This window comes from Gavia stellata, chromosome 7, assembly GCF_030936135.1.
Source record: "Gavia stellata isolate bGavSte3 chromosome 7, bGavSte3.hap2, whole genome shotgun sequence".
Classification (NCBI taxonomy): domain Eukaryota; kingdom Metazoa; phylum Chordata; class Aves; order Gaviiformes; family Gaviidae; genus Gavia; species Gavia stellata.
This window is the reverse complement of record NC_082600.1, coordinates 9,384,503-9,399,931: the sequence shown is the minus strand read 5'-3', so window position 1 is coordinate 9,399,931 and position 15,429 is coordinate 9,384,503. Positions and strand designations below refer to the sequence as shown.

The window sequence follows — 15,429 nt, the reverse complement described above, 5'->3', positions numbered from 1 at the left end:
ATTTCGCACCCGCCTGGGCACTTATTTCTGCGCAGAGATGCTGAGTGATCACAAGCCGCTCTGCAGGGCTGATGCTGGACCAAGCAGACACACTGGCTGGGTTTCTGGGGGGCAATGCAGGTTTGACAGCACTTCAGGTTCTTCTGACGATCTTTAATACTACCTTCATTTAATAATTCCCACCGTTTCCAGCCAGGAAGAAGTGAGCTTTGAAGGCAACGTAGTGAAAAAGCTGTAGGGTGTCTTCAAACGTGCTTCGTCCCGGCAGAGCCAGAGCAAAGGCCACCACAGCCCCATTCCCTCAGCCAACAAGCAGGGCTGGGACCCCCGGGGCACCCCCCAGCCGCACCGGTTTCCTTCCCGGTCGCAGCTATCCCGCAGGATAAAAATCCCCACGGTTCCCCACAGACTTTCCCGCCCGAGGAAATCCCCGCCCCGCACAGCGCAGCGCCGGGCGCATGGCGGGAAGGGCGGGCGGGCGGGCGGCCCCAGGGTACGTACGCGGAGACTATCTTGCCGCTGAGGATCTCGGCGGGGGCCATGGCGAGGGCGCGGAGGCAGCGGCCGAGCGCGGCAGGACTCCCGGAGCGTCTGCGGGACGGGCTGCCCCCACGAGTGCCCTACTCCTCGCCCCACGTGCCCCTAAACTTTCGGCCGCCGCTGGCCCCACCGCGCAAGCGCTGCCCCCGCCCCGGAGGAGGGAGGAGAGGGGCACCGAGGGGCGGCCGTGGGCTCTCCCCACGGCGGAGGCTCGGGGGCGGTGGTGCCGTGTCTCCTCCCCAGCCCCTCCCGCCGCCGTGGGGTGGCCTATGGCAGGGAGCCGCTGAGAGCAGCAGGGCTGAGAGGCGAGGCGAAATGGGCGCCGGCACGTTTCGGCGGCGCCGCTGCCGGCCTTTCCTGGCGCCCGGCTCTGCGAAGGGCTCTGGGCGGCAGGGTCGGCTGCAGGCGCTGGGAGGGGAGGGCGACAGCTGCCTCCGGAGCTGGGGGCTGAGGAGCGCGCGGCGGTGGGACGCTGCCCGCGCTCCTGGTGGCGGGCTTTGCACGGCGAATTACTGCCCTGTCTTTTAAGAAAATTGCAAGTCATTATAAGAATAATCTCTCTGTTTCATGTCCTGGGGTAGCGCTGTGGTACTCCTCAGAGGTTATGCTAAGAGTAATTTTTGTTCTTCAGGATTCCAACACATTTGTCCAAGATAAAGTCACCAAACCACAGGCTAGCTCGTGTAGAAAGAGGGCAATGAAGAAGAGGGCGGGATTGTGGCCTGAAGCTCGTAGGAGTTGTCAAGAGCTAGAAACAGGTTCCTAACCGTCACTTCCAAGGGATGTACTTGAAGTAGGTAATCCAGTTCAGACTGATGAAGGTGTCGGTGCCTGTGAGGCAGCTGCTGAGACCCATGCAGGCCTCCATGTGTACTGTTCTTTACATAACCAAGGCTTTTCCTTACTCTGCAGGCCAGCGCAGACATTTTAGAACCTTGCTGAGAGACTCAGTACTGTTTCAGTGGTTTACTCACGCATACGGCAAATAAGTGATTGGGGACCAGCCAGCGGTGGAGATGGGAAAAGCAGTTAAATGTCACTGGGGCACGTTTGCACAGGCAAGGTAATGCCACGACCCAGAGAAGTTAAGAAACTCATCAGTTTTTCCTGTTAATATCTAGCATGTGGTTAGAGAACGAGTCAAGAAACTGGTGATGAAAAGGTCAGGGACAGGGAACTGGCAAATTGTGATCTATGATGGGATGGGCCCACAGCACTGAGGAGTAGTAGCACGTTCCTGTGCCTGCAGGAAAGCAGTAGTCCCCTTACTGTTTTGGGACTTAGCCATATCTGCCACGTGTGGTGGCAGTACAGCAAAGAAACAGGATGATCCCACTGCAAATTAACAAGCTATGAAGAAAGGGGTTGGATGCTAAAACAGCAGTATTCCTGCTGGGAGTTTGAGACTTAAAAGGCCTGAGTGAAATGCGTTCATGTAGATTTTTTGCTTTACATAAAATGAATATGCTATCCCATAATGTAATCAGTTCACAAAGGGATTTTGGGAACGGTCAGATTTTGAGAAGGGAGAAGTGTAGGCCTCGCAGCTTCTGCCTAGGGCACAAAACTATGAGGATGGAAATATATGGGCCCTTCTGTTTCAGAAGCTCGGAAGACTTAGGGTTGCTTTCCTGGTGTTCTAGGAGGGCAGTATAAACGACACATAGTTCAAAACTTCTCTGAGGATAATGCTTTTCTCTGTGTTTCCTTTTGTAGCCTAACAAGTGACATCTTTTCTGCTTTTTTTTCTATTCAGAGGAGAGCTGCTTACTGCAAGTTGTTAAACCACCTTAAGTTAAGAACATGTTGTAATTGTAGGATTAAAGAGCAGAAATTTCTCTTTAAAAGTGACTTGGAAAAGAGGGAAAAAATTGCATTTTGGGGCTTTTATATGCTAAATAAAACAAGCTAGAAAGAACTTCTTTTTCTGTTCTTTCATTATGTATTCTTTGTGTTTCCTGGAATGTTCCAACAGGCAGTTGCAGTATTATACAATCAAAACTGAGATTATTCAATTAACTGAGAGAAGGGTTTTTTCTAGGCTGCTTAAAATTCTGTGCGTTATTTGTTTCTTCTGTTGCTTTTATCTGAGTCCTGAATGAACTCTTGGGGGAAAAAAAGCAAACTGTGTTTTAAAAAAGATGCAAAAGACAGACTTCTTCAGTTAAGGACAGCATAAACTCTCAGAAACAGCTTTTACTCAAAAAGATTTTACACTCAGGATGATAGTGTAAAAATGTCAGGCAGGAAAAGAAAAAGAAGAAAGCCACCTTCCTTAAAAATATTCAGATGACCTTATTTGCAGAGTGAGCAGAAGGAGGTAGTGCCATCAGGAGCTGTGGATTCCTACCCAGAGTTGCTAACTTGCATGATTTGCATGTGTGTGTGAGCATTAACTTCACTTGCTGCTTTACATAATGCCCCAGCTCCTGAAAAAAAGATGTCTCATCGTGACAGATAAAATTACCTGAAAATTACCTGAATTTACTGTAGAGTCTGAAAAATAGGAAAGGAAATAAAAATAATTCCAAACAACTTCTTCTATTATTTCATTATTTTTGAGCCAGAGTCTTATTTTTGGGAAGGGACAGACTCATGAATTTTAAATACTTATGCCAGAAAATCTGACTAGCTAACCTCCTTTTATCATAGCAGGAAGTTCTTTTGTATTTCTAACTTGTCTCATGCGGCAATCAAGTACTAAATCTGAGATTGTTACTCAGAAGCTGTGTGTGTCATGCCTTTATGTAAGAACATGTTCTTTATCATTTATTCTTAATTGTCATCCTGAGGTCGAAATACTGGGAAAAGGGTGGGAAAGGAACAGAAAAGGGATTATGTGATGAGAAATGGCTGAACAGACCCTTCTGCTCAGTTCATATCAGAGCCAAATCCAGCCCCGAAATGCAGTAAAAGAGCTAAAGCTACTATTCACGTATAGGAAATCTCGGAGAAACACAATGGCAAAGGAGACAAACATTGTGAAAATGTTTTCAAAGTTGACAGCAACAATCAATGTTTTATGCTTTCAATACGATTCTTTTGACCGTATTAAGGCAAAAGAATGAGAAAAGAATTGATGCCATGATAAGAACAGACAGCTCTGAGCATAATCTGTTTTGTACCAAAGCAGACTTACTTTCTAATGGCTGTTAGGATGAAGAAGGATAACACCAGTTACTTCAGGTTAGGCTGAAGCCTCAGAGTAAGAGACACCTCAACTCTGAGTGTTGCCCCAAAACAGTTGTTCTGCCTCGCTCACCTCCCTGCCAGGCATCCCTGGGTTTGATTTGGCAACTCCCACAGTTTGATTATTTACCTTTGCATCCACCCCCTCTTACCCAACATGTCAAAAGTCATGGAGCTTGTTCTTTAAAAAAGCCATGAAGGCTGCAAAGTGCATACCAGAAAGACTTTCATTGTTAGTGATGAGCTAACAGCTATTCCTCTGATGGCACAGGGCCCCAGAAACTGCAATTTGTTATGAGAAACTGACCCTGCATCAGCAAACTAAGGAAGAACATTAGACTTCGCTTCACCCATTAAGTGGGGCAGTTAGGATAGGACATTGCCTCCAGTAAAGGAGGAGCAGAAAACTTAGATTAGCTTCATAAACCTTGGTCAGAAAAGAGATTTTGAGAAAGCCTGTTTGCAGGAGCACACCAGAAAAACAGTATTAGACTTTGATTTTTCAAACACAGGAAACCTTTCCTGCTTAGAGGTGACCCATTGAACAAAGCAGGATTGGTTAAATGCGTGACATTAGTCTAGAATGTGCCTTATCTACCGTGATGGAGAACACAACTTTGTAATGAGGTAACAGTCACACGTTTAAATACATGCTATTGGTCAACTCTCCCTTTCATCAGAAGATGACTGAACTTTGACGTAAGGCTTGAGATTGACCTCAATGTCCATGCTTTGAAATAGCCCTTATGGCTAAGCTGTGTTAATGTAATACTAGATAGCATGAGCTGACATTTGTTCCATCATAAAGTGTTTCCTGAGTGTAGTTATCCCCTGATCTGTTTAGCTGTCTCATGTACCCCATCCATTTTAGACATGTCACAGAAATAACAAGTTGGTGATGCAGCCAGCTGTTGGACAGTCTCTGCAAAAGTAGCTGTCCTGGATTAAGATGGTATTCGCTCTCAGGCCTTCTCCTCAGGGTTCCTCGTCTGCTGCCTGAACTAGCAGAACAGGGACTTGGAGTGCTCCTCATCCACTTCAGTCAAAGGCAGACAGATTAATCAAATCACTTCCAAGAGCAGTTTTAACTACAATGAACTGTTTTTCTATAAAGCAAGTGAAGGGTACTTTTGTCATAGATTTTTCTGGCAGGGAGGTAAAGGTGGTTGTGTCCAACAGAGTGGCAGTAACAAACAGGCCTCTGAAGTGCGTTTCTGACCCCTGTCTCAAGCTTGCCATTCACTTGCCTACCATGCAGGGGGTTTGTATTAACCATAGTTTATCTGTCACTTTAAAGACAGCAACAACCAGGTTGGACTATCTCCAAACTTCCACTTGCGTTACTATGCCAGTGACACAGATTTGTACATACTTGAGTCCATTCTCCATTGGTTGCTTTTCTTGTTGCTCTTTTAGCTAACTTCCTTTAGCTACAGCACCTCACCTTCGCACAGAAATCTTCCAACCCTTCTCATTGACCTCTGAGGGATCCTGCAGAAGAAAGATGTCTTGTTAACAGTGTGAAGAATTTTGTGTCACACTGGATTCCACTGAGAACAGTACCAGAGTGCTTGATAAAATGGGCCCTAGGTTGTCCTGACTCTTTGATGTTAAGAGATAATTCAGAGCAAAGAAACCGTTTTCTAAGTAGTCCTCTCTCTCACATAATAACCATTCTTAATATTTTTACATGTTGTGGCACTCCCTGCAATAAACAACAGCCTAATTCACTATCCCAGCCTGCTTGTGAGTAGTGTATCGCCATATTTTCCAGATAAGGTAACTGAAAAAGATGGGTTATTTGATTGCATAAAGCGAAATATAAACAAGCAATGGAGCTGTGATTAACTAGCTTTTCATTTCCGACTCCTCCTTATTCTCTTGGCTAATAATTTTTAGTTAATGGTTTGTGGCTACATAGGACATTCCTCCTTTTTTTCCAACTGCTACATTTCACTAGGAGACTATGAAAAATACATTTTCGATATTTTTTGTAGAAATACTTGTTATACCAATTCCACCTTTCCAACTGCATAGGGAGTTGCATACGCTGACACAGGCAGAGGTGGGCAGGGAGAAGGGTGAGTTTCAGGGCTGCAGGTAGGAGGATGTCCAGAACACAGTCTTTCCATTGCAGTTTAATACACGCAACCTCTTGGATAATTTCCCTAGCCCAAGCAAGGACATCTCTGGCAGAGCAAGATTGTGTAGCTAGTTATATGCCATCTCTGCAAGAACCTTCACAGGGTGCTTGCAACCAAGCAAATCCTGCTCTTGCAGTGTCCTGCAGAGACAGGAGGAAGGTGAACAGATCCTGTGAAGTCTGTGGTAGGGGAAGTCCAAGGCTGGCATGAAAACAGCTTTCCCACAGAACATAATTCCAGCAAGTGGGGTATTTGGAGATAAAAACAGGTAAATGGAGTTTTGCGCTTCAGACTTGGGTGGTACAGTCTTTATGCGTGTCTTAACACCCAGTTTGAAACGCTGAGCGGTGTTTGATGTTGATGTGTGCACACAATTCATAATATGAAGCAGGCTTAAGAAGTTGTACCTTCAGTGTGCTTTTACTTAGAGCATTCCTGATTCCCATACACGTCCTTCTTTCTATGTAATTGCCTCCGGATCAGACAAAAGGTTGTCCCAGCTCAGGGTCGTGGCTCTAATGGTGGCTAGCTGCAGATGTGTAAGAAAGACTATAGGAACAGGACAAACAGATGATATTCCTGGTCTCCAACCATTTACAGCTAAAAGAATTTCCAAGACAAACAGGATAATGGAATTGGGGGAGAAATAGGGTAAAGTTAGGGACGAACAGAACGGTTTGAATCCCCATGCCTCCTGTTCTGAGAGGTTCATGAGAGACACAGATAATTTCCTCATGACATATAACATATAGAATGTCTCAATTTTTCTCAACACATAGGATCTTTGTGTGCTTCCCCTTTTGCATAACATTCTTGGCCGTGTGAGTCTATTGGTTAGTTTTAATGGAAACAGTATTGGTAAAGTACCTTCTCATGCTGTAGTGAATGATTTTTTCCCTTATTTGATATGTTCATATCTTTTTCCATCTCTAAAATATGGATATATTTGCCCACTGTGCTTCATTATCTCTCTATTGGGGTTTTTCATAATTAGACTTTAATTTCTTAGCATTAAAAATAAAAAGCCATGTTTATCCCCCATTGACCATGTTTGATGACTGCTGTTTTTAATTAGAAAGGAACAGTAAATTGAAGGAGGAAGAGGCCTAACTTAACTGCTCTGGAAAAGCAGACCTTTGTGCAATGTGCTGTTCATATGAGCACATGCATACACATATATGAAACAAAAAGATTTGCCTTTCCTTGAAGGTCTCCTAATCTAAGTATTTGGAGCTGAGTTTCAGCTTCCTGTGAACAGAGCGTGAAAGGAGTTAAAAAGGGTTGAGCGCACAAACTATTCAAGTATCTCATTCTTTTTCCCTCTGAACAGTGTGAACATAAGCAAGCTCATTGTAAGCTTGTTGTACACTCATTTATATACATGCCTAGATATGTGGGCATGTATCTCCCAGTTTATATGCCTTATACTACAAACCTTTGTATTTCTGCCCTTTCCTTTTGCCTCAGAGCTGTGTGATTTGTCTGGTATTTAAAACAAGAACTGCTCCGTTTTAAGTGAGGCAGAGCCTGGCAGTCGCACCAGATTCAGAGAGATACATTGCTAATGTTTACCCTGAAGCTGTGGAGTGCATCCGTTCCTGCATGCTCAGCTGCATCAGAGAAGAAAAGCAGTAAATTAATTTCACAAGTTTGCAGAGCTCTACTGCACATCTCTGGGAGAAAGATTTCTCAAAAGAACAGCAAGTCTTGCTCATGTCTGCTACTGTGAACTCTCTCTGAGCTTTCCGATTCATAAACCAGCTTGAGATCTGATTAGAAAGTTGGTGCCATGAAATGGTCCATCCTTTGCTGCTATCTCCGAGAGCTTTAATCCAGCAGGGCAGCGTAATGTTTTTGTCCTATGGCCTGTGTCAGCTGTAGCTGGCAAAAAGCACATTAAGGGCCTTTCTGGTCCTCTCCGGCCATCGTTTTGAAGCAAAGCATTTTGACATCTCTAGCCTGCACACCCTGGTGTGCAGTTGCTGTGGTTGCACATGGAGTAGTTTTGCTTTGGAGCCCTGCTGCTTTGCAGAGCAAACCATGAGCTTAGAAATTGGGCCTAGGGAAGAGACGGTGATTGACACTTGCCTGGGCCACAGGAAGATTCAGAGCCTGCAGACTTGATATGGAACAGGAATATGGTGAGCTCCGTAGGGGGAGGTCTGCTGGGCCTGTGATTTCTCTTTATGGCCTAGAAGCCTGGAGAAAAAAATGAATAATTCTTCCAAGAGGAGCTGTGCCAAGCTGTGATGTTATTGGTGTCTCTGAGCCCGCCGTAACAGAGTAGGACCGGCAGGCAGATTCTGAAGGAGACTGAGTCCCCGTACTAGTCATACAGGATCAGCAAAGACGACATGGTAGCAACGAGCCAACAATACAGAAAACTGATTTTGCCCTAAGGCCTTTCCTGCAGTATAACATTGACACAGCTGTAGCCATTGACCCTGTGGACATATGTGGTGAGATGTCAGTATAGGACAAGAAAAGCAGTATGGTCTAAGCTGCTGCCACAAGAACACACTTGGGGCCTGAGTCTTTCTTCCCTTTTCCTTTGAGGATTCAGTAGCATTCCTGGAGCTTTGTGAAAGGATCTGGTGAAAGGGGCAAATAATTTTTCCCCTTTATGGACAGTTTTTTATTCCCAGTCCGTCTCTACTTCCTATAATTTTTACCATTTACAGGATGGTGGAGGTTTTGTGCTACAGGCAGCCCATGTGGCTTTCAGAGGAATGCTGAGAAGCTGCTTTCCCAGCTGTCCTGGGATCTGAAGAGGGGTGCCTTGACATTTTAAGCAGGAACATTTTCACACAGGACTCCATGGCAATTTGGATTTTTTCTTTGAAAAAGTCTGATTTTGAGACAGCACACATGGTGTCCTTCACTCAGGCAGGTGCCCTTCACTCAGGCACCGCAAGCATGAGTGCTCATGACAGAGAAGCGTTACGGCTTGACATGAGGGGTGATTTCTAAAGCTTGTAAAGTTGTCTTGTATTTGCTGATTGGGAAATAAAGTGACACATAGGCAAATAAATAAGCTAATTTATTTTTCAAAGAGAAGAGTGTAACAGTTCTGTAGTGTTTATATTGATGAGTATTCAACTGCCTTCACCTATTCCAGGGAGCAGAGAGGTTCAGATATCACCAGCTTACACACAGGCAGAGAGGAGGAACAGTGGTTTGCTTGGCTTCCCCGCCTCACTTTATGCTTTCAATCTGTTACTTGCTGTTCGTGATTGAAAGGGTCTGAACTCCAGGTACCACACATGTATGTATCAATGACAGCATGTATACACACAGACTTGCTCCTGGACCTAGGAGAATCCTGAGTAAGAAGGAAATAGTTTATGGAAAATCAGTTAAGTGTCAATTCTCGGTATTTTTCAGGTGACAATTTCAGGTGACACTGTGCCTTTTAAAGCAGGTGTAAAACAGTGTGCTTTATAACGTATAAATATGAGCCTGTTCACAAATTTGCTTATTAACACTTCCTTATGAGAGGACATTTCCTGGTTGAAATATTCATATTAATGGCAAGTTTATGGCAGTTTAATTTGAAATGTGCTTACTAGGTAGTGTTTCTGTACAGTGGGGATGCACAAAGCATGCTGAGACTTAGGACTCCGAAAAAAAATCCTTTTTCTTTAGCTCAGCCTTGGAAAAAATTAACATACCAGGGAGCTGCACACAGCCTGCATCCACAGTAATGCTGAGTGCCCAGAAATGCCTTTGAATTCAAAGGATCAGGCCTTGAGGATGGAGAGCAAGAAAGAAGCCTTTGCTGTTCCACCCATCTGTTGCCTGTGGCCCTACCATGGGGCAGTTTGTACCCCCATTTCACCGTCCCAGGTGTGGCTGCAGTACTGTCGCATCTCCTGGTTTCCGTGGAGGTACGCAGCTCTGCAGGAAGAAGAGGAGTATCCCAGAATGTGTCAGATGGGCCAGGGGTGGCTGTGTTTTTGTTGTTTGTGTAGGAATACTTTTCTGGTTTGGGGAAGGGCTCTTTAATTTGTTTTTTGGACAAAATCCCTCTCGAGCAGTTCTTGCTTAGCTGGATCCAAGTGCTGCATCCGAGTGCTGCTGAAATCAGTGAGGTTATTTCTATGTCTGTTGGTTCAGGAAGTTTGTGTGTCAGGCACGTCTACATCCCTTTACCAGTGGATTTCTCTTCAGGTGTGACATTGTTGTTCATAATCACTGACATTAGCAACAGTGATGGCATTTTTAAGAGTCAAAAGGATAAAAAATGATAATTGGTTATTCTGTAAAGAGAAACCACCATCCTCATCCAGGCCGAGGCCTTAGATTTTGTTGAAAAAGGATGCTGTCAATGGCATTATTAACATAAACATTTCAATTGATTTTATATAGACAACTTTTTATTTGCACCAATAACAGAGTTAAGCCTTTTAAACTCAGCATATGCAACTGTGCTACTGCTGTACATCAGGGCTGGATTACTGGGAGCAGGGGAAAGCTGTCTCTGCGCACCCGGGAGTAGCCTCTCCTCCCACAGCCGCAGCTAAAGAACCATACGTTCAAACCAAAAATTACTCTGTGCTGGAGTTGAATTGACCAATCTGTTAATGATCTAAGGTGCTGGTAACACGGGAAAGGATATATTTTGCGTGCTTTCAAATTCTACACTTGCTGTGTCCTTTTCAGTTGATGTAAGCTAGATGCCAAGGGCCACCTTGCTGAAGCTTTCCCCTACGCTTCCAGGCGCCATTTTGTAAGCGGGCTCATCTTTGCCTGAAAAAGAATACCCTGACTCAGGTGCTCATGATCCAGTTGTACAAAACACATCTTTCTTTGGTTTAACACCAACATCTCTCCACAGATAGACCGTACATAAAAACTGAAGTCAGGTAAGATACACGGTTTCTGAAGGTGAACAGCAGGGTCTGGCAAGGTGGACAGGCAGGTGTCATGGCCGCCGCTGAGAGGAAGGGAGGAGCAGCAGGCTCTGAGGGCGGCCTCTCGGGGAGATGGCTCTTGATCTGGCTGCTGAAATGAAAACCACCATGTGGTAGGTAATATAGAGTCTCTTAATACACGTGGGGAAGCTGTAGGGTGGAACAGGGGGGTGAATCCTGAGAGGTCACAGGTCTGTGTGGTTGCAGGCATGAGTCTGGGCACGGGGAGCTGCATGTATGTCTGCACTGCCCTCGGCTCCTATCTCAGCAGCTACAATTCCTTCCTCACCTTACTGCACCCTGTGTGAAGCATTTTACAATTACCTTTTAAATGTAACAACTGATGCTGGTAGCTCTTAGTGTAACGTTTATTATATCTTATTTGAGTGGGATTGTTACAAGGGGAAGAACATCCATGTTATTAGCTAAAATTGCTTACAAACACAGACATACACTCACACTTTCCTTTAGTCTCTGTGATTTACCATTTTCAATTGCCCCAGCGCTCATCAGTGAGCAGGAAAAGCAGTTGGGATATGGAGCTTGGCTTTTGTTCTGGCTGTGTCCCTCCAGTACCTTTCTTACAGATTATGCAGGCTTAGACTTGGAAGATTTATATCATATTATAACAAAGGGCTTTTATGGAGGAGCCTGGCCAATTTGTCTGCTTGCCATTGGCCATACGACATCCCTTGAAGGCCCTGGGAAGTAGGGGATGGAGATGTCTGGTGGGCGGCTGGTGTCCTGCCAAACCGCACTGCGGGGTAGATGTGGCAGAGCCTGTGCTGAGCATCTGGACGAGCTCAGGCTTTCCTTCTAACTGTCCCAAATCTCACCATGACATAAACATGTGCTTCTGAGCTTGGACTCATAACCAGGCAGCCTGACTTCAAGATGAATTTGGGCTTAAAACTGAACAGGCAGAGTGAGTCAGCAGCAGTACACAGGTCCATACCAACCCTCCCAGCTCATGGTCTCTTGTGCTAATCACCACAGACATAGCACAGCCAGTCAAGGAAAAAGTACCTTGTGTGACTCTGTCCATTACTGTACTCAGGGCAGCGAGATTTCCTGCAAAGAGACACCAGTTTTCTATGTTTGTGCAATGGGATGCAGTCAAATATATGTATGCAATCTCTAACTGCTGGCATCCTCATGAGTGGGTCAGTGTTCCCAATGGGCAGAGCCAGTGTTAGACCCATGGATTCAAGGCATTAGGGTGGGGGCCCCTCCTTCCTATCCGCATACATAATCGCTTGCACTTCTGTCTAGCTTATTTCAGCCCTCCACAGCTTGAGCTCCAGGTAATTGTGTAAAACTGCCATAACAAACACATTTAAATTTTCTTTATGGTCATTTTTGGATTGGAAAAGCAAAAAGACTGCAGGCAAATGGCCACTCTTGATGTCTAAGCTTTGTTGCATCTTTGGAGCCGAGGAAGTTGTGATGGGGAAAGAAAGAAGAAAATTCATACAAGGTGGGAGACATTTAGGGAAAGCACTTTCTGCAGTGACATTTTAAAATGGAACCAGGGCGGGGAAAAAAAGGTATTTTTCCTCAGCTTTTGGGTTGCATTATGCTAGTTCTTGCAAAAGGTGACACTAATGAGGAGGACATGCTCTTCTGTTAACTCAGTGGTGAGCGTACTCTAGGTTAATGGAAGATGTGAGGACAATTTGCTTTAATAACTGCCACCTTTGGCATTGGGCTTTCTTTAATCTAAAATTTAAGGTGTTCAAAGCCTTGTTAGCTGGAGTACCTTCCAGGTTTTCATGGGAACAGATCTGCCAGCTACCTACTGCACACCCCTTCATGACATGAACCAGTATCCTGTTTCTACAGTGCTCCCTATAGCTATGCAATTGGTAAAGTCTGAAGGGGAGCACCTTCATGTGTGAAGAAATTATAAAATGTGGGTATAGTTCAAGTGTCCATGCCTCCCTGATACTTTCTAAGGAAGACAGGGTGAACTCTGGAGCTATTAGCACTTCTTATGCAGACTTGGCTGTTACACATTAGGAATTTGATTGCATTGGTGGTCCCTTCAGAAACAGTCTATTCCCAGAAGCGTCGACTGAGAACATCTAAGACATTTCTGTCATCTCATTGTAACAGTGGTTCCTGACCTTATTTTAGCAGGCTTTGCTAATGCCTTCTTCTCAGCCCTGGCCTCTGGGTCCAGTTGTTCTCTCTGCTGTGGTGCCAACAGTTGAGGCTGGAAGGGACCTCTTTGAGAACATCTGGTCAAACTGCTCTATTCAAGCAGGGTCAGCTAGATCAGTTTGCCCAGGACTGTGTCCAGTTGGGTTTTGAAGATCTCCAAGGATGCAGCGTCCATAACCTTCCTGGGCAACCTATTCCAGTGTTCAGCCATCCTTACATCTCCCTTATTATTGTTGCTTTTTCCCCCTTGTCTCAACTATTGCCTCCTTGAACCACTTCCTTATGCTGAACTGGGCACTCTGTGCTCTATCTGTCTTTAACACTTGCACATCACCCTCCTGAGGCCCACCTCATATTTAGGAAGTAGTGAGCCAAATCAGAACAGTTGGTAATACCACCACAGCACAATATTCCTAGAAAGCTTTTCTTCTTGGCACTACTTGGATGTATGTTTGGACTGGTCAAGAAACCGTAACTTGTTTCATAAACCAAGAGCTTTGCCTATCAACTGAGAGTAAATTATGTGCTTTTTCAGCCACGGGCAATATTCTCAAATTCTTAAATTTAGTAGGTGCCCTGAATGTCATCAAGGCAAAAAGACACCTGAGGCTTGCAATTCCTTAAACAGAGGAAAGCCTTTCTGAGTCAGCCTTACGGAGATGAACGAGCAGTTTCTTAGTACATAAAAAAGGACAACATAACTTGTGGAAAAGTTTCTATCCATTGCTTCTTGTAAAACTACATACTTTTCAGCACTGTATTTTAATAAGTCCAGAGCATTCTTTTGTTTTCTTTTGTGGGCTTTGTTACAGCAAGGTTGCTATCAGCAAGGAAAGAGGCTAAAATCAACCCAGCCTGATTACTTTTTAATCTAGAATTTACTGAAGACTTTGTACGCTCACGTTAAGTGCCCAGTGAGAGCTAACATTTCTGATGGGAGGAAGAGGGATTTTCCTGAAGACACAGGCATAAAACACTACTTATTACAGTGCTGAGGTCACAAAATCATGTCCCCTACCCCAGAATTAGTTCATCTCAAATACTTCTTTATGGCAGGATTAAGAAGTGAACAAATAGAGAGTTGAGTGGTGTGAAGAGTACCCACACCAAAATCCATACTTGGGCAGACACATTCAAACTGGGTCTGCCCAAGATAACAGGCTAAAAAGTCCCTCGATTGGTTTCGGGTGCCATGGTGCTATGGCACCCCACATAGGGTCCTGGTGTAGTGCTGTTCCTGCTGTGGTGTTGCAGTGGTTCCCACTATGTGAAATCCCAGCCCACCGAAGTCAGTGGGAATCTTGCCATTTGTTCTGTGACTATGTCAGTGACTTCTGTTATCGCAGGTGATGCAATATCTATGGTACAATGATACAAATGTCACAATGTAGGTGCTTGACCCTGTGGCAAAAAAGCAAACAAACAGAAACAGTAGCAGCCAGCCAAGGCAAATAAAGAATTGGAGGAAGATAAGTTGCTCAGGATTTTTTTTTAACTTTTACAAAGTGTTCAAGATACACACAGAATTTTGGTTCTTGTTAATTAGCTTTGAAGAAGAATTAGTCAACATTTCTTAAGCAGTAAGAAACATTTTGGCTATAGCAGAAGTCCAAAGTAAATGCTCCTCACATGGCAAGAGTAGAAATGAGTGCTTCTTTCCTCAGTGCTGTAGAAATACGAATTTCACAAAGAACTTCTTTAATATTACTCTGTGGGGTCTAGATTGGGTTATCTGTCAGCTATGTCCATAGGCATGCTGTTCCCTACGGGCTGAGCCCTCTGAAAGCCAAGGGGCCAGCCAAAAGCGATCACTTCAGATGTGGTTTTAGACTTTCTGAATATGGCCCTGACTCTGCACCAGGTATTGCAGATACTGCATCCAGTAATGGTGGAGGTGAGCACAAGATGAAAATCTGTGCAGAGCAGAAGGGACATTTTAAGCTGCATGTAATGAATGTCACAAGCTGACTTTCTCAGTGCTTTTCCACAAAACCCCAACAGCTGTATTTAAATAATCCTGAAGGAGTCTCTTGGTAAAAAGCAGTGCTGTCGCTTCCAGTTCTGAGGGAGCAATGGATATGAACTGAACCTTTCCCCCTACCCTCTCATGACAAGCAGCAGTGATAGCACATGCTGAACCCATTCAGACATGGCAGTGTTCCCAGTGAAGCACACGCTCCCCTGAACTTCAGGAGCAGAGCTGGCTAGGCCAGACAGCATTTTGCCCAAGGCCTTTGCAGCAGCACAAGCATTTCCATGCTCCCAATTCCAGTTGGAGGGAGCCGGTTATTTACAGAAAAGCAACGTGAGTTCTCCTATATCAGTCTCTTCCCTGCAAACTATTGGCTTTTCAATAAATTTTTTGGGAGTGTCATGTCCTGCAAGTGGTAATACAGTCAGAAGTCTCTCTTGGAAGAGTCTAAATACCCTGCAGCTTTGTTGGAGACTCCTCTGTACCATTCAAAAAAAATGGGAAATGT

The 15,429-nt window shown here is 44.7% G+C and overlaps 1 protein-coding gene across 1 annotated transcript in view; it reads right to left on the bottom strand.

Moving 5' to 3' along the window:
- The window catches only part of MTHFD1 (methylenetetrahydrofolate dehydrogenase, cyclohydrolase and formyltetrahydrofolate synthetase 1), a 43,402-nt gene extending 42,851 nt beyond the window's left edge, over positions 1–551 (bottom strand). Inside the window, exon 1 of the mRNA XM_059819238.1 lies at positions 502–551. Coding sequence (XP_059675221.1) covers positions 502–542 — 41 coding nt within the window. The 5' untranslated portion in view covers positions 543–551. The remainder of the gene's footprint in view (positions 1–501) is intronic.
- Positions 552–15,429: the final 14,878 nt, after the last annotated feature.